Below are 24995 nucleotides of genomic sequence, written 5' to 3' on the forward strand. Positions count from 1 at the left end.
TTGTTGCCAGTGAGAGGGTTCCCATATTCAAACGAGTGAGTGCAAAACAAACCAAAAAAAAGGAAAAAAAAGAATCACTTAATTGCAGTTTGTCCACTACATCACAGCATGGGGGATCAGAGAAAATTGCATTGAATGGAATGTAACCAAGATCCACAGCACCACATGAGAGAGAGAGAGAGAGAGAGAGGAGAGAGAGAGAAGAGAGAGAGAGAGGAGAGAGAGAGAGAGAGAGAGAGAGAGAGACTTAAGAAAGAGTGAGAGTGGGTGAGAGAGAGACTAAGAGAGAGAGAGAGAGACAGAGAGAGAGAGAGACTAAGACAGAGTGAGAGTGGGTGAGAGAGACTAAGAGAGAGACAAGAGAGAGAGAGAGAGAGACACTAAGAAGAGAGAGCGAGGCGGAGAGCGGGGCTCAGTAGCTCAGCCTTGGACAGTAAACATCTCAGCCAGCTTGTGGAGATCAAACAGCGGGGCTCATTTTTCTCATTTTTTTTTCCTTTAACTTTAGTGTTCCAAAAAGTACAACTGCATGCAAAGCATTCCCATTTAAAACAATGCAAAAATGAGGTAATAGTTTTTTTTCATAGCATTTTTGTGTTATTTCTAAATAAATAAATTATGATTCAATACCCAATCACCCCCCCCCATCCTCCCCCCCTCCCCTCACACCCCCGAAAAACTATATAAAATTAAATACATACCCACAATATCTACAGTTAGTAATAAATTATGATTGTTAAATACTTAAGGCATCTCAACTGACAACACCCTGTGTAAACTATGAAAACTTCATCACGGATGACTCCACTACAGGAAGGAGGCAGTTTCGACACCCGGCAGTGCACAAGACAGGGGGAGAAAATACTCCCAGTCAACTGACCCTTAACCCACCGAGGCTAAACAACAAGTCTCATAGTGCGCAGGACAGCGACGGTCCTGAAGGCATCCTGAAGAACTGACAAGACGAGAAAGAAAAAAAAAAACCAACAACAGAAAAGAGAAGTGAAAACTGGTCAGGCCGAGTGTTAGCAGCCTGAGTGTTTTCCTGCTGTTGTGTCAGTGTGCACTGCGAGAGGGAGGCTGCCTCCGTCGCACCACGTTCTACATGTTCTAGCAATACAGCATAGCAACCAGCATAGCAACCACGAGGGGAGGTCTGTCACACAAATACACAAAATCAATACGCAAGCTCCTCTCTCTGTCTCTCTGTCTGCTCAAACACCGCATGAATCTATACCTAAATATAAACCAACGCAAATGCAATACCAAGGGGGGGAAAACCCCCCCTTTTTTGTTGCTATAACTATTGTCACATGTGCTTGTTCTTTAGGCAATAAGGTAAACATTAAACCCATCGTTGCCACCAAAGGGGGACAGGATGAACACAACGCTACAAGTCAGGGGAGCAGCCGCTGACACTATGTTTTTTTAGTTGTTTTTTTTTGTTTGTTAGTGTTGAGAAGATAGTCACAGCTCAGATTAACTAAGTCATGCAAAGCCATCTCTGTACCTTTTATCTTTTTTAAATTGGAGAAACGCTACCAAAGCTAACAGCCCAAGTCGACAATGAAACATGCATTTTTTTTTTAAAGTACACACTGTTCTGCCAGATGAAGAAACAGGTACAAGGGCAGCTAAGTCTTCCTCCCGCCTCGCTCTGCAGTTCCATTTTTCATCCCTGGTTTTTTTGTGGGTTTTTTTTGGCTTTGTGTTGTGTAGTAAGCGCTCCAGTGGTCGTGCGGTCAACCTACAGCGAGTGCACTCTTTGAACAGCCACGCATTTGTTAGACACATTCTTTAAGTCACACACACACACACACACACACACACACACACACACACACACACACAGCAGGGCAGAGCACACACACACACACACACACACACACACACACACACACACACACACACACACACACACACGTGAACCTGCGCGTCAGGTTCAAGCTACACCGTGACAAAAAAATGCATTTTGGTAAAATTACTTTCTACCTATTTTTAAAATACAACAATCGCCTCAATCACTGGGCTCTGTTTTCCACGGCAGTGAAAGAGACCTACTCACACGACACCGACCCAAAGTAAATGTACAACTGTATTGCAAAATGTCAAAGCTGCATGATAGAATTAAAACACTCAGCTAGCTGGTGCTTCTCCCCCCCCCCCCCCCCCCCTCAAAGAAGGCGACAGCGCATCAGATATCACTTGTTGGTTACTGCTACTCTACTACGACCACAAATGATCTTTAGGTAAACATGGCATCAGAGCATTTGTTAAGCTTTCGTGTGTGGCAGAATATTCATTTTGATTGAAGTGTGTTTTAAAAGAGAGAAATATATATTTCTTTATATATATATATATATATATATATAGAAAGATAGAGAGAGAGAGAGAGCGAGAGAGAGAGAGAGCAAGAGAGAGAGTAGCCAGCTCAGTGTGGGGTTATGTGTTTTCCACTCTCAGGACATTAAGTCATGGCTTTGAGGACATGCTACACAGCCCAGGACTACCTACAGTACAACACCACAACAGCAACAACGACCCAGTTACGACCAGCAAGCTACGAGTAAACCCTGTGTACATGAGTGTGTGTGTGTGTGTGTGTGTGTGTGTGTGTGTGTCAGTGTGTGTGTGTCTGCGTGTCTTTTGCCTCCAGAGGGATGTGCTTCTATATAAAAAGAGTTGGCCTCTCTTGCAGTTAGTTTTCCTGGCTTGGCTCAGTAAAGCGTGAGTCAGAAGGGTGGTGATGTCACATGAAGTCTGAAGACATTTGGCAAAGCACCCAACAGGGGAGGGGGAGAGATGGGGGGGGGGGGGGTGGAAGAAAGCAGGAAAACCACGCGAGGGTGATTGACAAGGAAGGGGGGGGGGGGGGCGTTGAAATCTCATCAGCTGTCGGCGTTCAGCTGTGTTTCGATGTCAACTCGACAGATCGGACACTTCCTGCTGGTGGCCAGCCATTGGTCCACGCAGCCCTGGTGGAAGAGGTGCATGCAGGGCAATCTCCTGGAGGACAGAGAGACAGAGAGACAGAGAGACACGGGGTCAGTGTTGAGTCCGGCGCGACTCTCCCAGTGCAAAGAAACTAATGAAACGAGTGGGGGGGGAGGGGTTCATTTTGTTCATTCAGGCACGCGGAGGCAACTTCTGTCGAGTCATCAATCCCACATGCCTCTCTGACAGCTGAGGCTCCACACGCTGTAAACTGAGCTCATCCCGGAACGAATGAATTTCACACCCCCCACTTGGTTTTAAACACATGTGTAGCTGCAACATTTTGGAAAATATTTGCTTTCAGGTTGAGTTAAATGAAAAAAAAAGGCCGACTTCTCTCGCATCTGTCTGTTAAATGGGAAGCTAGAGCCAGCGCCTGGTTAGCTTAGCCTTAGCTTAGCACTGGAAACAGGGGGACACACTTAGTCTGGCTCTGCCTGACAGTAACACAATCTGGCTACTTGTCTGATCTATTGTTGTGACGACCGTTTCAAGCTGAGTCAGGCAGGGCGAAGTTGGGGTGACCCTGTACGTCTGTATCACTCTAACTCTCCGCTATCAAGCAAATGAGCGGAAATCCCAAATTGTTTTTGTGGAAGAAAAGGATCGTGGGAGCGACGAAGCGTTTCTCACCTGACGTCCTCTCCGTCCTCCAGCATGGACAAACAGATGGTGCATTTCTCGTCCACATCTGTTTCCTCCTCCTCCCCAATCTTCAGCAGCAGGGGCTTTCTCTGTTAGCAGGTCAGACGAAAAGGTAGGCTCAGAAGAGCCAATGCAAAAGAAATGCGAATGTGTTTGATAGAGCTCGTCTCTGCGCCTCACGCCTTACCTTCTTGTATTTGTGTGGAAAGGTGAACCGCTCTATGGTCGTCTGAACCGCTCCTCTGCTGACACTCCCCAGCCGGTCCTCCAGCTGCAACAACTCCTGGGGAGAAGTGGACATCCAGTTGAGATTAGTATACAGAAGAAGGTAATAAATGATAGTAATAAAACAAGCTCCTAAATGGACCTCCGGTGAGACGGTGTTCAGGGTTAAGAATGAACTTAAGAGCCTGAATTTGAGGAACGGGTTTACCTCATAACTTTCTCGCACAGCGGTGGCGTGCCTCGAAGGATTCAGGCTTTGCAGTGCCAACAGGTGCAGCTGGGGGTACGGGTAGTTTCTGATTTCATGCACAACCTAACGAAAGAGAACTCGTCATCACAGGAGTATGATAGTCGTCAGACACCGGTTTTCTCCATTGTTTCGATGCATTGTTAGAAACAGAAAAGACTCATTTTTGAGAATTCTGAAGCTGAACAAACTGTGTTTCTCTTTTCAAGACGCCAAAAGCAGAACACAGTTCAATCAATGGAGCAAAACCTGAACGTACGGGTTAAGATATCTGCGATACACAGGACAACTTAATGATCAAACATACCACTTGTGCAGAGGATGTGTTCCTGGGGAAGTGGTGCATTCGAGGGGAGGCCAGGTAATGCTGATAGTGCTGTGGAAGCTGCTGGAGCTGGTACTGGTGGTGAGGGAGGCCGGCATCGACGCTGAGATCCCTGCAGGCAGACAGACAGGCGACTGAATCAACATCATCGCCCTCGCTGGGCACCGTGACAGACAGACGGACGGACGGGGGCAGAGATGACAGGGCGCGATCGCGTTCTCTCGTTAACCTCCGACGGTGACCTACCAGTCGGTGCCCTCGGCCAGGTACCGCTGCTGCTGTGTCATTTGCTGGGGAACGTGGAGGGGAGGCGAGAACTCGTAGCCTGAGCGCAGTCGGTGAGGGTTCAGGGGAATACGCTCCTGGGTTCTTCTGCAACGAGATAAAGATAAGATGAAATGCCTGCCTTGGTGTTCTGTCTGCGTGTGTCTATACATGCATGCATGCATGCAGGCAGGCAGGCAGGCAGGCAGGCAGGCAGGCAGGCAGGCGGCGGTGTTGGTGGTTCTACCTGGAGTGCGGGAGGATCCTGCGGTGCTGCGCTTCAAGGAGCTGCTGCTGGATGAGGTATTGCTGGTGTAAGGCCTGAGGTAGGAATGGAGGCCCCGGCACATCCTGGAACTGAGGGGGTGCAGGCAGGGCAGTGAGGGGCGGGTGGTGTGCCGGCGGCAGGTGGGGGGCAAGGCCGGTCTGAGGCGGCTGGCTGCCGTGTCCCAGAGGGAACTCTGCCGAGATGGGCGCCTGGGGAGCGCCCAGGTGAAAGTGTCGGCAGGAGGTAGCATGGCTGTGTTGATGCCTGGTGAAGTGCGCTCCTACGGGTAAATAAATGCAAGTGGTCAGGACTGAACCCGATGAGGCCCGGGATCACTTTCACTCAGACAGACGGACGCCACAGAGAAACCCAGACGAACCGGTGAAGAGCGCGCACACCGTACGCGAGAGAACGTGAAAGTAGGAGAGCACTGACACAGGAAGAGACAAAGACAAGGACAGACAAAAGAGCAGATGGAGGACGCGGACGTCGAGGCCCCTGTGGAGCACCATCTAAACCCACACACAGATTGCGCCCAATGGCCTGCCTCTCCACTCGCCATGGCTCAGCCAGCAGGACGGCCGGATCTTCACTAACAGCCCGGTGTGCTCCCGAGAAGATCTACAGCGCCGAGGGGTTGTCCTTCGGTCCACTGCTAGTCAATGTAATGGATTGGGGCTGTGTATTATGTTTGAAGGAACAAATCTTTAACTGATTTCTCATTAATAATCCTCCACAGCAACTGAGGCGGGTTCAAAGGATTCACCGCCTCCCTTTCTACCCCTCCCCCCCCCCTACACACACACCCCCTTCCCATTAGCGGTGGAGGAGACATGAGATTGTGCGGTAGTCCCACTGAATCACCTCGGTATCAAGTTGCACAAAACAATCAATACTAATTACTCCGAGCTCAGATAAAGGAGGGCCGGGAGGAGGGGCGGGGTGGGGGCCAACAGTTACTACTCCAGCTGCCCATTACAGCGCTCTAGCTTTCTGGAACAGGAAGCAGACAGCAGGCTGTGGAGGGGGGGGGGGGGGGGGGGGGGGGCTGTAGATAATGAAGCACCGGAGCATTGTGTGTTTGCTTGGTTAGGAGGAAAGAATTGTCTCATCTACTGTTGTGTCAGCAGAGTCAGGCGGATTCGAGCTGGACGTGTTGAGCGGTGATACGGAGCGACGACGTACGTCTGATATGAACAGCTAATGGATCTGAGAAACATTCAGCAAGTGCTGACTAATCTGTTTAACAGTCGCCGGTTCACTGAGCCGAGATCTAACTTACTAATCATCAAGTCATTTTTGTGCAAACACAAAAATCTAACATTTTGGGGATTATGCATATTCACTTCCTCGCTCTGAGAGTTGAAGATCGATGCTCTGAGACAGCGAGGCTGGCTCTGTCCTCCACCACACACGGCTACCACTCACTCATTAACCTGTTGTATTGTGCTTGTTTAATCTGGACAAACACTGAAGTGCTGTTGTCCTTCTACGGGGCTTTTGCATGGAGGACTATTTCTTGGCTTTAAGAAGTTGCCTGCAGGAGACGTTTCTGGACCCAGCCGAGGAATAGTCACTTCAGTTATTGTAAAGGTTAAAAACACGAGGTGTAAAGTGTTGATCGGGGAGCTTTCACTGCCTCGGCAGAGCCAGACGAGTCGTTTCCTCCTGGTCTTTGTGCTGTAAGCTAAGCTGCTCACCAGTGGTATCAATCTCCACCAGAAGGCAAATAAGCATACTTCCCAAAATGTCAACCAATTCCTTTAATTGTTGCTAATATGACGCGTTTGCATGGCTGTTGTTTTGCTCTGCTGCCTACAGCCTTGGGACACAGGAAGCCGGTGAACCTTGAGAGCCTGGAGCAAACCGAAAACAATATTTGGCCGAGGAAGTAGAGCAGAAATGGCAGAATGCTGGTTTTGGATTGGCAAAAAAGGGCCGAACGTCACTTTTGTACGAAGCCCGTGACCCGGCAAGACTGGACTCTGAGTGAAGCTTCCAGTAAATACCACATGATTCTTCTCTGGGCTCTTTCACAGCATGAACTGCTGACATTAATATTTGACATATTGCAGTGCTGCCAGCAACAAGCCCCCGATGTTGTTATTGTTACATCGCTGCTTCCGACTTTGACTTTCAGATACAACAGGCCTGATTGGTGCAGAACAGACCCCCACCCATCCCCCCCACACACACACATACACATACAACACACACAGACACACACACACACACACACACACTCCCATCCACCTCTCCTCACCCCGAGCTGCTGCACAGGCAGCCCCTCCCCCACGGTTTAGCTGCGGCATGGTTGTCCCTACGTGAGCGACGGCCCGTAAGCCCTGCCCAGCCGCGACTGCAGCAGTCTGACATCAAACCTGTCTCCCCCCCCCCCCCCCCTTCCATCACTGCAGCTTCACCATCGCACCTCCCCTCTAACATAATCCTGTCTTCTGCGTGGTGCGGTGGTCCTCCATCATGTGACACTGTGAGCCCAGTGTATGCAGCTTTCACTGAACCCCCCCCCCCCCCCCCCCCCCATAGCCACACCAGCTGATGTCACTGATTGGCACCACTCCCAATCAGAGTGAGGGACTGATGAGTGGAATCAGCGTGCATGTTGCTCAGCTGGCCATGTGTCACGGCTACACGACACATGCTGGCACGCCACTCACTGACACTGACCTTGATGCTAAACATCAGGCGAATAGGAGAAGGTAAGCGCCCGGTGGAAGACGAAGCGTCTGATGTTAAAGTGGTCGGTACCAACGCAGCCACCGCGAAACAACATGTGCATTACAGCTGTTGAGTCATTTAAAAGTGTGTCGCTGCAGTGGCAGGAGAACCACGGCTGTGTCTCAGACGCTCCTCCTGTCAGCGTGTGAATAACTCTCGGCTATTTCCGACACGGTGAACAGATGTATGGCTCGAGTGGCTGGACGTCCCGGGCTTTAAACGCTGAGAAGTTTATATTTAAAATGTTAAGTACGTTTAAAAATGCTGCATGCTGTTGACCAATCGACCCTCTTTTCAGGTTCTGGTTCATGCGTTGTTTAACGTGAGAGCGGCTTCAAACCAAGAGCACATCAAACACTTCAAAATGAGAATTTAAAAAACAATCGTTTTGTAGACCTGATATAGACATTAGAACTTAAGACTCTTGGAAGACCACAAATTACATCACTCTTATATTAACAAAACATTTAATTTAATGACTGACTTCCTGCCATAAATAATCAAAACTTCTGAACTTGTGCTGTTATTACAAGCTGTTTATGTGAATAACTACGTGCTTCTCTGTGATTGTATTGGTAGAACTGTGTCAAGGTTCTATCGCCACGAGAAGGACGAGGCGAATGAGGCCAATATGTTCCAACGCTCCAAACACACATAGAGATTATGAATTATAACTTATGGTTATCGAACCGAATTGATCTCTAATTATGCTACACATTTAGACACTATTGACAGTCGATGAGAAGATCTATACCGCTCTTGTATCGGTCTGTTTAATCCATACAACAATGATTGTTGGTAATGTGCACATAACCCCTCTGTACAACACTGTTCCCCTATGAATGAGTGAGTGAGCATGAATGACACAAACAGGACACAACGTGTTAATCAGTGAGCTTTAGTAGATGAGCTTTGTTACCTTTTTTAGACGGACCAGTCGAGCTGATTCTCGGTCTTTATGCTAAGCTAAGCTAACCAGCTGCTGGCCGAGCGTCACGTTTAGTGTAAAGACTTCCCTGAGTGTTGACTTCTTTTAATAACCAGGTGTTTGCTGTAATGAGGAGAGACTGAAGGTGAACACCTCGAGGTACAGTTCGGTGTGAGATGATTTATTTGCCATATTGTTTTTGTACCTTGCTGTACAAAAGTTAGTTTTTTGTCGTATTAGGCCCATTTCAGAGAATGCAGCAAATAAATTTTGTATGATTTTTGCATTATTAGCCCCCCCAAAAAAAGCACTTTAGTTGTCAATTTTAACACAAAATTGACTGTGACCAAATATATTGACGTCTAAAAACAAAAAAGATGTATACCTAGACAGATGATCGTATCCATATCGACCCCAAAGTTGTTCCAACGTTCACTCCAGTGAGTGGATACGAGCAACACGCTGCGCTTAGTTTGGTAAACAGTGTGTGGTTCAGGAGGGAATGACAGCGTGTTAACATTAAAGATCAATGCCGATGTGTCTCGGTTAAAAACATGCTTTTTGTTTTCTTTTTCTCTTTATAGAAAATGCGGCTGCCTCTACTCCAACGTAAGCGGAGGATCGGCTCGAAACTGTTGTCAGAGACAGCTGAGGAATGAGAGCACAGAGAGAGTGAGGGGCCGTCTCAGTGACAGCACAGTGTGGAGGGAGGAGGGGAGGAACACATGGAAATCAGCAAAAAGCACACTGAAGGTTAGAAAGAAAACTACAGTCTTTATTGGAAAATATTAGTATGTGTGGCACTGTGTGATAAGAGTAATATATCTTATATATAACCATAATAATACCATGCAAATAAAGACCAATAAAGGCAAGGCCCGACCATGCTCTCTGTAGGGTTAACGGAACAGAAGCAGCATCCAATGAGTAGATGTGTATGCTTACAGCACATTTCAGTATAGCAGGGACATCTCTACACAAAGTTTACATTGGAATCTGCTGTTCAATGTGGAAAAACAAAAAGTATAAAATGACCATGCATTAGGATCTAATACAAGAACATAAGGTAGAAAACCACAACCAAAGAATAAAAGACATTTTCATTCTAAAAAGGAGTTCTACAGCAGTGCGGGATATACACATCCCTGTAAAATGGATAGCATTCTGGAGGAGGAGGAGGAGGGGGGGGGGGGGTGGGGGGGGGGGGGGCTGTGATTGATAGTGGGATTTTTTTTTTTTTTTTTTTTTAAATGGCAAGATGAGTTAGACCGGAGTCTAGTCAATTGATTGTTTCTGACTAAATCAATTCAGCTAGCAGGAACAAAGGCTGTCACACATGGAGAGGATTACGGTGAGCCGTTTGGACGCCGCTTATAACAGGTGCAGTGGACCATCAAGAGGTGAAACTACATGAATTTGGCCAATCGGGTGAATGTTAGGATAGCCGGATTATCGGCGATCACACAAGTGCTGTATCGACTACAGAAGCTGGTACAATGCACCTTTCGCAAGAGGGGATGGAGACAGAATTGGACGAGTTTCGATCAAGCCTGGCTGTAATCGAATCTGGGGAAAGGGGGGGCGGGGGGGGGGGGGGTCAAAATGTATCCACTTTACAGAAATTTACAGCAGAATGTAGTCTATCCACACTGAATGGGAGAATCACAATGACAGTTTGTAGTAAAGTCTAAACGCTACAATGGTGTTATTCACTGAAGAGCAACATGACAGTTTTAAAAATAAAGACAAACTGCTTCTACAGAGAGGTGTTATTCTTTAGTCTGTTACACAGAAGGATACGGTATGAGTGGGAACTCTGGTTTGTTTTTAATGCCAATGTCGTCTTCAGATGGAAAGAGGAAATGAGGAAGAAGGGGGTTCACAATACAGCTAGATGCAGAGAACAGGCAGAGGCTACGGCAGACAGCAGCAGATGATCGTTAGCTACACAATGGAGGGGGACAAAGGTCTGAGAAATGCGGAATGTAGAGCCAGCCTCGATACTATGGAACAGGAAAAAAGACACAAATAAAAGCACAATGAAATCATTGGTGCTACTGCATGTAGTTTTAACAATGCACGTCAAACTATTACCACTACTATTATTATTACATAACACAGATAGCCTACCGCAATGGAGGATGATTACAGCTATTATGCCCAATTCAGTCATATTTCTGCTGTTTTATTGTAGGGTTTTTTTTTTTACTGCACCTGCGGCGCAATTTGCAGGTTTTTCATTTGACGCTTTTTTTTTTTTTTTTTTTGTATCGCACACACACGTTTTGAGGTTTAAGGCAAAATGCCACCATTTTATACCATTTTATTTTAAATTAATCTGAACTACGGCCATCACGCTACCTGTGTGTTTAGTGGAAGAGCACTTAACTGAAGCTAACTCTGGGTTAAACACAGAAAAGAAAAAATGAGCGCAAGAGATGAACACACTCCATGCATGTTGCACACAAAGGGACACACGTCCCCCGTTGTCATGTTATCGGCGAGTCTGCTTCGAGTCAGATACTTTGCTTTTGGGACCAAATTTTAAAAAAGACCAAGACGCTGTGGATGTTTTATGACCTAAAGCTAGTAGAATGTGTCCGTATGTGAAGCTACTATTGTTCGGTAACGTTAGCTTAGCGGTGACTGCACACAAAACACACACACACACACACACACACACACACACACACACACACACACACACACACACACACACACACACACACACACACACCACCCCGCTGCAAAACGCACGTAAACAGCACGCAGCGAGAGATAACCAGCTGAGGACAGAGGAGACGGGCTGCCATTTGACAGCTGCTGTCATTTGGTGCGTTTAACGAAACACCCTAAAAAAAAACACAAACGTCCATTTCCTCTTATATAACGTTAAATGTCTTTAAGTCGCACTAACCACGCTTTAACGGTCTCTCACGCGACGCTACGGCTAGCACAACGGCTAATGTTGTCTGCGCTCGACTGTCGCTATTATGCTGGCTTGCGTTTTTTTTTTGTTGTTGTTTGCTAGCAGGTGTCAGCTCTGTTTACATCATTTGAGGACATTTTTTTTTTTTTTTTTAAAAAAGAAGGAAAAGCCGAGACATTTTGTTAGGGTTAGGATAAGAAGATATATCGAGATAGTCATACCTCTATTTCTAACTGAGCCGAAGACGGGAGAACCAGATATCCAACATGTACTAACACCATCCTGGGTCCTTCTTTGTTGTGTGGGTAGCCAGTGAGACAGATGGTCCATGGAAATGATCCCCCTCCAGTCCTCGGCACATTCAAACGGACAGACGCACACTGGACCCGGGCGACCAATCACTGGAGCCCTCCGATCAGGACCCTCCGGCACTGACACCCCGCTCCGCCAATGGGATGTCTGCGTTCTGGATAGCCCCCGCCCCCAGGACTGAACCCATCAGCCCCAGATAAGGTACTCTAAACTTACTTGGTAGAGCTGCTTTCTTGTCGGGAGACCCTCAAATAGACATCTGGTTCGAGTTCACCCCAGCGAGCCACATTATCATGGATCTATAAATAATTATTAATAAAGGAATTCAATGATAAACATTTCCCAGCAGCCTAATTTGTAACCTATTATTGAGCAACTTTCAATCTGTTTTAGAGACAAATGTTGGACTCTTACTCCACTACATTTACCTTTTTAAATTGTTAAACAAAACCTACAATTTAGGATTAAAGGCCGTGCATCTCCACACTGCTGTCTCTAAACTGTTGTGGCTTATTGAGGGACATTTGCAAAGCTAAACTGTGATTTTTAGGCTGCCGCTCACTGAGGAGTCAGATGATTCACTGGGTCCCAAAGCAGGAACACTAACATGAAGCTATGATTCAATATGCTGTGGTAGAAAGTAACCGAGCACATTTATCAGCCGTACTACTAGTTATCTTGATTTCACAAGCAGAACAAGTGATCCATTTATATAATCTGATACATTATGTATGATTTGAAGGCCTTGCGTTCCACACCGGTGTTGTCAAACCACAAACGAAGCAACATTAGACTCAAATTCTATTAATTCATCAGACTTTAATGTAACTGAGAAGACGTATCACCAGTTTGATTCCTCTTCCCTGTAAGCACACTGGACCTCTGACGCTCCTCTCAGTCTGAACACGTGACCAAAGACTACATGGTAAAAGGAATCTTTGATTTATTTATTTTAAGGACAAGACATTTAATAATAGTTTAATCGTATTATTGTTCACTCTGGGAAACAGAGGATTGGTTGTCCCAGCCAGGAAGGAACAAGCGTAGCTGAATAATCTGCTACAGAAAAATAAATATAAAATTCTTATAATTCCTTTTAAAGAATAACCTGTCTCCCGACGTCGTACCATTTTTCCTGTAGAGCAGACATGCTCAGAACTGTCTGTGTCCTGAAAATCTCTGTGCCTTTAGTGTTGAGCCTGAAGGGTGGAGGAACAGATGGGCATGGGGAGGCTGAGGGGGTCACAGAACTCTTAGTCCCATATGTCCTCGTCTTCCAGTTCCCACCATCTCATTCTGTAAGCCACACAAAGAGCCGCTCACAATGCTTTACTATCAGCGCAGGTCAAGCTACTGCAGCTTCCTTTACTCACACAGAACGGGCCTTTTTCTTTAACACCGGCAAACAAACTTTGATAATTCATGACATGGAAACAGTAGCAAGTGTTTGATTTTCTTAAGACCGTTCTGTCCTCCTGTTCTTGAGTCATGTTGCCCAATTTTTACATGATCAGAGCTGTAACCAAGTTATTGATTCCAAGAAATAGTTTAGTCTATGAAATGTAAAAGTAAAGATTCTCATCAGACCCCAAGTTGAAATCTTCAAATGTTTTGCTTCACGAAAAGTCCAAAACCTAAAGACGTTACAATGACACAAAATATACAGAAAGTGATCAATCAATAGTAAAATAGTTGTTTATTTTTCTGTCGTTCAACTAATGAATTAAATATCGATGTACTTTACATTTGTCTATTAGAGCTTTTACTTTTCTTTTCTTAAATGATTTTTTCCTCACTAGTGATCAGCAGTAGTGATCAGTTGTCATTTTGAATAAACCTGGAGCAGCACTTGTGAACCAGAATCTAAAGCCGCAGCACTAAAAAGACATCTACTTATTTCTGTCTTTTGAGAGTGAGCCAGCACACTCTCTGCCCCGTAAAGATTAGCATACAGCTGACGTTCTGCCCCCCCCCCCCCCCCCAGGGTGAAAGGAGCCGGGCTGGAGGGCTTTGGTTTCAGGAGCAGGGCCCCGAACGCCGCATTGCTCCACTCCCTCATTGTCCTCTTCACGTGAACTCCATATGTCCCCCTAGCGGCAGGTGTCGCGGGATGACCTCTGACCCCGGCCTGCTACTTTTGCGGTCGTCTAGACTGTTAGGCAACAGGATGAAAGAAAAACAAGGAGACTCGTCGTTAACTTCTGTACCTGTGATGGCAATAATTCACACCAACATGTTTTTGATAGACGGGACTTTAGATTCATGTATTAATGCGCTGACATTTACATCTGAGAGGTTTGTGAAGTAGAATTTAAGCAACACTGTTTGCTGAAGTTGTAGTTAAAGTCTCAAAGGAGGAAAAACCCGCAACAAATGTCAAAGTGTTCAGTTCAAAGACTTCAGTCCCAATTAGGCTTCTTTTGACGGACACTTTAACAAGTACACAAGGAAATGAATCTGTTCTCAACAAGACAAGGAATAAGCTGCAGTACAACAGGCTCATTAAATAATGCTCTATTTATTCAGTTTTTAAAATAGTTTCTTTTTGTTCTACAGACATAATTACAAGGAAGTCAAGGTCTTGCAGAAGCAACAAAATAAACCCCTTTTTGTTTTTATTAATTTAAAATACTGACAGTAAAATAAAACAGAAGAGCAAAGCTAAATGACTGGTAATGAGGAGAATATCTGACCAGTCGAGCACCACCGCTCTGTCATCAACCAAACCTCCGTCACTAGAGACACTTACCAACATTTAATAATAATCCTAAGGAACTATAGCAACATGGGTTTTGCAAGCAGAAGTGGTCTGGTAGAATAATTGTCATTACAGTGGAAAGAACTGGCCGAAGGGAAACGAAGCATCACATCATACTAAACGTGTATCTCAAGTCAGTTCACAACAAATGAAGATATTTAGACTTACAGAGCAAAACAAATAACAATGGAAGCAAAATTAAAATCCAGAAAGAAAACAAAAAAGAAATCCATTTCAACTTTGGTTTAGTTCCTTTTTATATTTGGGATTTTCCCTTCTGTGACCAGCAGAAGTAAAATAGTTTGATTCTCAAACATCACTTCAGGAAGTAGACGTTCGGTATGAAGTGTGTGTGTGTGTGTGTGTGTGTGTGTGTGTGTGTGTGTGTGTGTGTGTGTGTGTGTGTGTGTGTGTGTGTGTGTGTGTGTGTGTGTGTGTGTGTGTGTGTGTGTGTGTGTGTGTGTGTGTGAGAGAGAGAGACTGCATGAAGACAAGCATAAGACCACGAGGACAGAGAGCAGAGGCTCTGAGGATCAGGGTGAAAACAGTTCATACAGTAAAAGTTCTACTATAAACGTGTGGGTACAAACTCAACACCACTTAAAGTATTTTTTTTTTGTGTGCTAAATTCACATCTATTATTAAAATATTTATTGTTGATAGCAAAATCCACTGCTTTGTAAGGTAAAAGAATACGCTTTGTACGATCTCTAAAATAAAATAGTGCACGTTTCAAGGCATTCAGGCCGTCTTGCTTTGTATTCAATGGAAGATGCGTCTCCTCAGCTGTTGTAAAGGCGTCCCCAGAGGTTTAAAGGTGTCCGCTCTAGAAGATGAGCGCGAGAACAATAAGTGCAGCCGGTCCGCAGCGCAGGGCCGGACGTTCACCGACGACCGCGTCACCCGGGACACACTCGGACTCTGTGGCTTCCAAACCTAAAATCATCATTTTAAACAAGAGACACAGCATTTCTATTGCTAATGCAGCACAACATGGAGCGGTGCTGTGGTAGAAATGAGTCGTCGGGTGGCGTCTTTGTGGAGTTCTCATTAAAGACTTATTGTAAAATGGTAGAAGCAGAATAAAAAGCTGTGGATTCAAAACAAGACATTTGGGGGGGAAAATAGACGCATTGTCTTTCTGGTGAGGAGAGGATGCTGGAGGGGAGGATGGATACCGCTCACGTCTACAGGCGGCATCAGTCGACTCGTCTCACTCGGTAAATGAGCGTAGAATTCCCCGAAATGTGAAACTATTCTTTTGAGAAACTCTTTCCGCCACCGCCAGAGCTGCACAAAGTACAGTGAAAGGAAAGCCGTCGATGCAGACTGGAGTAAACGGGAAACCAGTGGTGAGACTTCAGAAAACAAAATGGACCGTAGACACAAAGCACACTTTGTCCCCACTGTACAACAGAGAGAGGACCAGCTGCCGTTTACGCCGTGACCTCCACAGGGGACTGCAGATAAAAAAAAAAAAAAAAAAAAAAAAAAAAGCCGAATCTTGATAAATATGCCGTTCAGAGTCTGTAGTGAAGCAGGCCGACCTGCTCTCAAGCAGCAACTTGACGTTTTCACGATACAGCTTGCAAGCGCACAACACAAGATGACCTAAACGTGTGGACGAGGGGTAGTCGAGGTATTAAATGAAGGTAGGATATTGCTATCGTTAACTGATGAATCAGCCGTACGCACTTTCTTTCCACCTGCACTTGAAGTGCCATTTTTTTCTTTTTAATTTATTACAACTAAATTCAGTTCGGGGGGGGGGGGGGGGGGGAGGAATCACGTCAGTAGAATGGCTTTGATACATACGATTGTTTAACAGGAAGTTAAAAACAAACGGCGCTCTGGAGCGGGAAGAGTCCACGAGCGGTTACAGGCGAGGCCACAACTAAGGGAGGGAATTCAGCCGTAAGATGGAGGAGGAGAGGGAGGGAGGAGGAGTCTTCAGTGTACAAGTTGCTTAAAGTAGGCATTTGTGTCCGGCGTCCTCGTCCAGGGTGAGGTCCACCACTTCGGGCGGGGACACCCAGTTGGGCTGAGGGGAAACAGTAGTCCAGAGCTGTGGTTGATTTGTGCTGTTTAACTGCTCCACTGAGTTCTCCTTCCAGGTGGACAGACTCTTTATTACTCCTCCGCACGGGTGGGCACACCTGGAAGAATGTGTAAAATGTTTAATTCATACATTTTGGATTCACAAATTTAAAAAGGAACGCTTTAATTGAAGACGTGGTTTTCCCCTCGCTGAAGGTCTTTACCGCGCTTTCTCTTGCACTCCGACTATTTCCACCTCGCTGTCGGAGGAGGCGATGTTGATCTGGCCCTTGTTGTGGTGAGAACTTTCCTTGTGCGACGGCTCCGCCTCCGCGTGGCCTGAAACAAAACGGAAGGAACAGAGTCACACATTGTGAAGAGGACCGGAGCGAGTAGAGAGCTTCAGGCCTTGCAGACGCATTTAAAAAAAAAAAAAAAAAAAAAGAGCCGCTTTGACACGGCGAGAACGGAAAAGGATGAATCCCACACTTGTTGTCGAGATTGTCTGATTGCATGGAGAGACACACTGGGACAGAACAGAAACTGTGGACTTTATATTCATGTTTTGACAACGCCGGCTACAAAAGGTCAATTCTTCAGTCTTGAAGCAAGGAAGCGAAAGTAGTTTTTTTTTTTTTTCCCCCCCTCTTTCCAAAGCACCCAATGCAAAGCCAGTGGGACGAAGGCAGCAATACTTCAAAGGCGTCTTGATTAATAAGACCATTTCCCCCACATAGCAAGCTGCTCATTGACGACACCCATGCCTCTAAATGTCCCGTCTTCACTGAGAGCAGTGGAAAGTATCAGTGTTTGGATTCAGCGGGTTTGTAACTGACCTGAGATCGAGCACAGAGCTCTTATACACCCAGAGTGAGCTGCCATATCCCGGCCTCTGTGTGTTTTTAGCTCATGCTTTATCACCGTGGGCCGGACTGTCTCCACACTCATACTCTCCTGGTTAGAATCAGTGTCTGAAATATCATAGTGACCCACTACTGGAAGAGCGTCTGCAGAAAACAAAGAGAACACTTCATTATTCAGATCATGACGCTGCGTCCGTAGTCCACTAGTGAAATGAAACAGTTTTTGGCCTTTTTTTTTTTCCTCCACGTTTGACGGCACTAGTTCTGCTGTAAAACAGGAGTAATGTGATCGCCTCTCAAAGCTACACCAGCGAGGCTTTTATATTCAAAGAGGAAATAAGTAAGCCGTCAGAATTTATTTTTCTCTGCATTTATTGCTTTTAAAATAACAGCCATTCACATAAAAACTACACAAGATTACAGTCATTACAAAACACTTCAAAATTGTCTCACTGAGTGAAATGTAGCGGGATAATAACTGCCTAACAGAAGAATAACTCTGTGGAAACATGTATTTTTGTTCTACCCTGTAAAAGGAGTCCCTGGGAGAAACGCGCGCACACACACACTATCATCCAGACGTGTGTGTGTGTGTGTGTGTGTGGGGGGGGTTCGTCTGGACAGCATGTACTATGAGAGAACACTGCCTATGAATAGCTGATTGGGCTGAAATAGGCAGGTACCGGAGAAACGCAGGGCGTGCCGATGTAAAGGCCGTGTATTAAAGATAGAAAAAGGATGAATGTAAACCAGGATGGTCTCTTTGGTAAACGGTGGACCGTCCTTCAGTGTCTCTAATGCACACAGTTTGTGATTGTATGAGGCTCCCCTTTACCATATTGACAAAACAGCCGATTTTTAAAGGGTTACTTCAGTTTGAGCAAATCCAGGACAGCAGTAGTTGGATCCGTTTTGAACCCAAATGTAAGTAAGTAAGTAAGTATGCACTACGAACCAAAAAAAACACCAATATTCACACCATTGTAAAACAATTAGGTCAAGAGAAAACAACCGAGTAGATAAAAGGTTCAGTCGGTCACCATGGACCAGCATCAGCAAAGCTACACCTTGCACACATGCTGCTGATGAGAACCAGTTTGGCCTTGCACATTCTATAGACTAATATAACCACATGCAAACAGGTGGGGAAACGAGGCCTCCAGCGCTCTGTAAAACTGACGTAGGGCTACATATACACACACAGAAAATGTAACAGCTTTCTTTTTTTGTTTTGTTTTAAACATCCTAACTATAAATATGATTAGGCCAAAGATTCCATCATCAATGTCAGTGATGGTTAGTGTTGAGAGCTGTGACACTATGCTCTTAGTTTGAGGAGTGTTTCACAGGATCTGAACCAAAGAAGAAGAAGGCCACTTGATTGCTCAGATCAGTCCGTTTTTTTTTAGGTTTTTTTTTAGGAAATCCGTAAACATTGCCATGCACCACGCTGCAGCTGTATTACTGCTGTATATCCGGTAGTTTGATGCCTGGGTTTTCAGTTCGGAGTCGAGCTGCGGAGACACAGGCCGGTGCAAATAGGAATTAAACTAGGCGGCTTTTATACGAGTGAAGGTTTGAGGCTCTTAGACGCTGCAGCTGATAGCCACAACATAGGAACCCCATGCCTTATCTGAAGTCCACAACCTATACATAGGCTACTAAAAATAAACAGTGGGAGTCAGTCCTCCCTCACTAGTTTCTTGTTACTGCACAAAGGCAGCAATAGCAGCAAATGTAACAGAAACGCAAACCGTAGAAAATGTAAACACATCTAATCTAACTGTCATAGGACTTAAAAAAAAAAAAAAAAGAAGCAAGAATTGTGTGGGTTAGTATATTGTGTTTATAGTTTTAGGCAAATCTATATTGTTATGTAAATGTTTAAATGTTAGTAAAGCTATACCACCAAAACTAAAAGGTTGTCCCAAGACCCTGAACCACTTCTAAGCAGAGTGCAAACACAGCTCAGGAGAACGGAGGGTGATGTAGAGTGAACTGAAGTCCTAAAGAGATGGACTGTGATGCTCTAGCTATCATTCCCAGCATGAAGTCAGAATGACAAGGCACATGCTATTAAGCAGCCCCCCCCCCCCCCCCCCCCCCCAAATGTAGTGCTGCCCTGATGGCTGCCCAGGTGCTGTAATGCACAGTCTGAATGAATGACATAATCAGCTTCTCTGTGTGTGTGTGTGTGTGTGTGTGTGTGTGTGTGTGTGTGTGTGTGTGTGTGTGTGTGTGTGTGTGTGTGTGTGTGTGTGTGTGTGTGTGTGTGTACACAGCTGGTACACAAAAACAAACGAGCCATACGGTGAGCAACAGAACAAGAGCCCTGACTGGACAGTCTGCTGAGGTGCGTCCTGTGGCCGTGTCACAGGAATCAAAATGGGTGAGTTGGATTATTCTGAATGTCAAATCTCACAGTGATTCAGTGCCAGTAGATTAAACCGGGCCATCGGGTTGGCACACGAGTTCAAATGACCAGCTCGGGCCCAGCTGCTGTCGATGGTGTATCCGTTCGGTGACCTCGCATCGTTAACCTATTAACACTGCCGTGCTTTCTGCATCAACTAGTTCTACACTTGGTAAGACCTAAGTAAGTGAAATCTAAACATTCAAGAGACCGGGGTCTGGAACACCTAGATTCCCGTTCTGAGCGACCACTTCAGGTAGGATGTTGTTGTTGTTTATGGGGGTGGAGGTGAGGCTGTTGTTGTCTCGCGCCAACATGTAGGCGGCCATAGTCTCAGAAGACTCCGACGATGGCAAAAAGGAACTGGGCTGGGACGGGCGCACCCCCTGGGAGGGGTGCTGCTGCCCCTCTAGGGCGTCACTTGAGCGTTTGGACGAGTCGTTGTCTGAGTCGAGGTGTGCGAGCTTTTCCATCCAGACGCGGAAGCGCTCCTCAGTCTGACGTTGCATCACAGCAAATCGTGTCATGGCCTCCTCCAGAACACTGCCGATGCCGTTCCTGTCCCACGAACTGGTGTCCAGCAGCCCATGAATCTGGGCGCCCACTCTGGATCTCTCCGACGCACGTCTGAAGCCAGCTTTAAAGACATTGAGGCCAAGCCATAAGAAAATACAGTAGCACTGTCATGCTTCGGAGGTGGACTTTTGTATTAAAGAGAAAAATGACAGTTTGTTTTTTTTGGTTACGTGCAGATCGACTCTTTCATGCTGATGGACTACATCATGCAGTTGAAGCACTCAAATCTGTGTGCGGGATGTAAAAATGGTTGAAAACATTTCATGTAGTGCGGATCCCTAAAGAGAGAGGACTGGATGTCTCGGGCGACTGATTTAGTGACCGTGATTTGAAAAATGTGTTAGAGACTTTGAGGCAAAAACACCCATTTGAAGCAAATTCATTATGAAACTATGATGAAGGACAAAAGATACGTTTAACTATATTTTCTGCTAAAAACTTCGATCATCTTAAAATATACCGTAGGGTTAGTATCAGCCAACATGGGCACAGCGTAGCGCTCCTGGAACAGAAACTTAACGCTAGATGAACTAGCTCCATTCTGGAAACACACAAGTGAACTGAACTACTCAGTTAAAAACACACCACCAGCTAAATTATGATTTTAACAAAAAAGGAAAATCAGTCTACCAGAACCAAACCAAAATGTTATATTCTAGGAAAATGCAATCTCAGTGAAAAGATCAGCCTAAAGTAAATGAACAGACTTCAACAGCAGCAGCAGGCCTGGAAATACCACCCAGCTAGTAGTTACTTATAGAACTCAACCCACCGACGACGTTTCTGCATCAGGAAACGTCAGTCAGAGCCGTATATCCATTCACATCTTCTAGACGATGACACAAGAGCTATGCGACAGGTCAAAGGTGCTACAGAACTCGTTACAGAGAAGAGATCCACCCGTTTGCGAGACAGTGACGAGTATGATGGAGCTACGGAATATTCAAAAGCTGCAGGATGTACTAAATGCCTGGTAGTCTTAAGGTGCTACAGACAGTCACTGAATATAAATCGTTTGAATTGACTTTTAAGCATTCTGATAGAAATGGCACGTCCGATATGATCGGGTCTAAACTCGCAGGCGTAAGACTATATTTCTACCAGCACACCAGCACTTAACGGCAACTCGGACTAACAGTGCGATCACACACCATTCACTGTCTATTTACAGCAAAGGCCGAGGATATAAACGGCCCATTGTTGAACTGCAGACCTCGCAATGTAGGTTAGATTAACACAACTCCGTTTCTACCGTTCCACGAGTTGAAGAACGTCCACTCGACCTCCACAGCATGCAAACGAGGAGACAAAGTTCTACAAGAACCAAAAATTGAATTACTAGAGGTGATGGTCCTCCTAAACACACAGACTATCTGTCCAAAAACAGGGTGAATGAAGAGATGGAGTGAGAAAATAACACCAAAAAAAAGAAAGTGATTGGATAAAACAAACACAAAAAGCGGTGCTTGCACAGATCTGTTATTGCAAAGGCTCTCTACAGCCCCATTACATGTTCTTACTATATGTGGCAAGAGAACACTCTGATTTGGCTTGCCTGATTTTTTTTTTTTTTTTTTTTTTTTTTACATCATGCAGGCAGCCTCATATTATAAATCTGTGTTAGACTGATTTGCTTAGTCATACACTGTAGGCCTATATGTTTGTATATCATTATGTGATCGGGTTTTACGGTGGACATCTAGGTGGCTGCTACTGTTACCCTGTACTACTACACGATGGTAGGAGTACTCTGCTATAAGCGTGTGTTGTGAACATCGGATGTTACCTGTAATATCTGTCTTGATTGTCTTGCTACCTCCTGAAGTGTCATCGTCCTCGTCCTCAGAGGAGCTAGTGCTGGAGTCGCACGTGAGCTCGCTGTCACTCGTACTGCTGTCCTGCAGCAGGTTATACTTCTTCCGCGCTGCTGCCTCCCGTTTTTGCCTCAGCAAACGCATTCGCTCCTTGTGTTTCTGGCTACGGTGACCTTTCACTTTTGCCAGCTTTCCATTGGTTTGTTTTTCCTGCCCTCCAGCTGCTACCAAGGTGGGCTGGCAACGATTTTTCTTTGCAGCCATCGCGTTAGGCAGCACCTCGCTCTCTGAGCGTAACCGCCGGGACTTCCTTCCCCCTGTTGATGACGACTGCCTTCCTGCTGTCTGCCCAGGATCATTCGCAGCTTCCATGTTGCCCTCTTCGTCTTTTCCAGTGGGAGGAGCAGCGCCGTCTTCCCCTGAGGAGAGCGTGTCCGAGTCAGCGAGGTGGCCACTGGACGAGGGGGAGAGCATGCAGTTGTTTGAGGAGTCGCTCTCATAGATATGACGAGATACGGGCTTGTCGCTCCCTGTAGAGGCATGCTGGGACTCTGGGGAGTCTCGGCGGAGCTCCTTCATCAGGCATGGCATGGATAGGAGACTCTGCTCACCCTCTGTATTCAACGGGCTGTCTCCCTCCTTTCCCCTCGGCGGTGAGCTGGTACTGGTGGTGGCGGCCTCTGATTTTAGATGCTCGTCCTGAACAGAGCCTGTGGCTGATAGTGCTTCATCAAGGCACTCTGGGGGGCACTCAGCATCCACAAAATCCTCTGCCTTGTCTGAGTCAGCCATCTTCATGCTAGTTGAGCCCAGAGCCCAAAGGTCCAACAAACATGGACCAATGTGCCTGGACTGGAGCTCACCTGCTGGAGGAAAAACATATTACTAATTACATGTCGCAATCTAAATTCTGTGCAAGAGGCTGGGTGTCTGACAGCATAGGCAATAAATAAGGGCATTATTAAATAATGTGGACATACAGAAATATGATCACAATGGTCCCAAAATGAAATATTCCTTTTAAAACATGTATATCTCAAGTTCAACTGTGTACGTATACAATGGTAGTATTATAACAGTATCTGTCCCTCCTTTACAAACTCTTGAGTTAGACATATTCTGTGCATTTTGTACTGGGTTAACATGTTATATAACTGACTGTTCACATACAAAAAACAAATCTCTCTAAATTGTATGCAACAATTTGGCCAGAATTTGCCGTTAGCGATATTGCTGGTGTCAAATTGGCGTTAGCTAGCTTCTACTTTTACGTCTCAAACAGCCTGCGTAACGTTACGTTCTCATAAAAGTCCGCTGAACCTCCCCAGCCACGTTAAACACAACGTGTGCACTACGAGATACCTATTGATGGTTGAATTACTGACTTTAATGTGAGTTAGTTGGATCTGTGGCTAACTGGAGAGCTAACACAGGCTTGGATCCAGACGCTCCTTTTAGCTGCGTAGTGAAGCTAACCTCGGTCATAACCTTACACCCTGCAGCGGACTTGGCGAGAAGAAGACATGTCATTTGTAAATGTTCAGGTTGCAGGACAGCTGCCTCGTAAGACCCTAAAAATGGAAGCCGTATCTAGCCACCCAGGGGCGTCACAAGCAGGATAATGTCAGCAGCTAACGGCTAACGCTAACTCAGTCAAAGCGGTAGCAGACTTAGCATTTCAGCTAAGCTAGTTACAACTTACCGCGGCGTTAGTTATATTCTTCTTTTCCCAGTGTCGGACTTTTCAACATCTTCGGTATTTTGTAGCCTCTTTGATTAACGATGGATGGACAATGCACTGCTAAATACACTTTACTTCTTTACAACTTGAATATAATTTGAACGTGTTTTTGGCGCAGTGCGCTCGCACCTTTCGCGAGCCCAGTTAGCCGTTAGCTGTGTATATATTTTAAAATGTCTCCATCAGCCGTCCGTCTCTCACAAAGCTAAATGCGTCACTTCCGGTCTTTTCCTAATGGTCGAGCGCCCCTATGGGCGGGATGCTAATAATACAGGAAGTGGGAATACTGCAGGAGAGGACTGGTTGTGGCCTTAGGGCACAACGGAGAAGTTTGAATTTCCTTAAGTTAAGACAAAACAATGAGGGTTTGCTGACCATACATTTACTCAAGCACAGTATTTAACTATATATACAGGACAGCTGCCTCACACTGTATTTCAGAGGTAAATATCATACTGTTATCTCCACTATATTCGTCTGACAACTAGTGAGAGAAAAAAACTGATCATCTTCCTGACTTTATTGAGAATAATCAAGATATTAATACAACAAATGCGTAGCTAGATCTTGATCATCCTGATGTCACACATTACTTTTAAAAAAGCGTTTCTACCATAAACCATAATCTATATTTTTGGTGCAACTTTAATTAAAAATCAGGCAATGTAAACACATCTTAAACAAGAAAACATACTTCTGTGAAATAATATATTATTTCTCGTAAAATGTTCAGAAGTAAAATACATATTTAGATGGGTCATGATGATATAATTATAGTAATAAGTAAACACACATCTATTTATAAATATATCTTATTGAATTGAATTAATAGTTCAATTATTTTTACTGTCAGCATTGTTCAATACCTCATCAATATAATACACACATTGACCTATTTATCGCTTTTGTATTTACTT

At 45.3% G+C, this 24995-nt stretch overlaps 2 protein-coding genes across 6 annotated transcripts; both read right to left on the reverse strand.

Moving 5' to 3' along the window:
• Nucleotides 1-2175: 2175 nt before the first annotated feature.
• ark2ca (arkadia (RNF111) C-terminal like ring finger ubiquitin ligase 2Ca) lies at nt 2176-12066 on the reverse strand. Of its 2 annotated transcripts, none has more exons than XM_068706729.1 (8): nt 11786-12066; nt 4948-5248; nt 4683-4808; nt 4419-4548; nt 4073-4177; nt 3827-3919; nt 3628-3728; nt 2176-3006 (listed from the first exon to the last, which is right to left on the reverse strand). In XM_068706729.1, exons 1-8 carry the CDS (start codon nt 11892-11894, stop codon nt 2889-2891), a joined length of 1083 nt encoding a protein of 360 aa, XP_068562830.1. In that variant the 5' UTR covers nt 11895-12066; the 3' UTR covers nt 2176-2888. The 2 variants fall into 2 exon arrangements, with proteins under 2 accessions (XP_068562830.1, XP_068562831.1); XM_068706730.1 differs by lacking the exon at nt 11786-12066 and adding an exon at nt 9021-9844 and having other exon boundaries at nt 3827-3922.
• Nucleotides 12067-14375: 2309 nt separating this feature from the next.
• On the reverse strand, nt 14376-24268 carry ark2n (arkadia (rnf111) N-terminal like PKA signaling regulator 2n). 4 transcript variants are annotated; one of them, XM_068706725.1, is made up of 5 exons: nt 24040-24268; nt 22310-23200; nt 17508-17678; nt 16896-17010; nt 14376-16790 (listed from the first exon to the last, which is right to left on the reverse strand). In XM_068706725.1, the coding sequence occupies exons 2-5, from the start codon at nt 23133-23135 to the stop codon at nt 16601-16603; spliced, it is 1302 nt and encodes a 433-aa protein (XP_068562826.1). In that variant the 5' UTR covers nt 23136-23200; nt 24040-24268; the 3' UTR covers nt 14376-16600. The 4 variants fall into 4 exon arrangements, with proteins under 4 accessions (XP_068562826.1, XP_068562825.1, XP_068562829.1 ...); XM_068706724.1 differs by having other exon boundaries at nt 22310-23203; XM_068706728.1 differs by lacking the exon at nt 17508-17678 and having other exon boundaries at nt 22310-23203.
• Between the last annotated feature and the right edge of the window lie 727 nt (nt 24269-24995).

This window comes from Cebidichthys violaceus, unplaced genomic scaffold, assembly GCF_023349555.1.
Source record: "Cebidichthys violaceus isolate CVI_PGR_0920_01 unplaced genomic scaffold, fCebVio1.0.p SCAF_12, whole genome shotgun sequence".
Classification (NCBI taxonomy): Eukaryota; Metazoa; Chordata; class Actinopteri; order Perciformes; family Stichaeidae; genus Cebidichthys; species Cebidichthys violaceus.

Bases quoted from the DNA above. Each gene is read 5' to 3' on its own strand.
- ark2ca (XM_068706729.1), bottom strand. From the start codon at position 11,894: ATGGACCATCTGTCTCACTGGCTACCCACACAACAAAGAAGGACCCAG. The intron at 5,249-11,785 runs GTATGACTATCT...ATTTACCCGTAG, and splicing joins CGGCTCAGTTAGAAATAGAG to GAGCGCACTTCACCAGGCAT. The intron at 4,549-4,682 runs GTAGGTCACCGT...GTCTGCCTGCAG, and splicing joins CTGGCCGAGGGCACCGACTG to GGATCTCAGCGTCGATGCCG.
- ark2n (XM_068706725.1), bottom strand. From the start codon at position 23,135: ATGAAGATGGCTGACTCAGACAAGGCAGAGGATTTTGTGGATGCTGAG. The intron at 17,011-17,507 runs GTCAGTTACAAA...GTTTTGTTTCAG, and splicing joins AGCTCTGTGCTCGATCTCAG to GCCACGCGGAGGCGGAGCCG. The intron at 16,791-16,895 runs GTAAAGACCTTC...ACATTCTTCCAG, and splicing joins GGAGTGCAAGAGAAAGCGCG to GTGTGCCCACCCGTGCGGAG.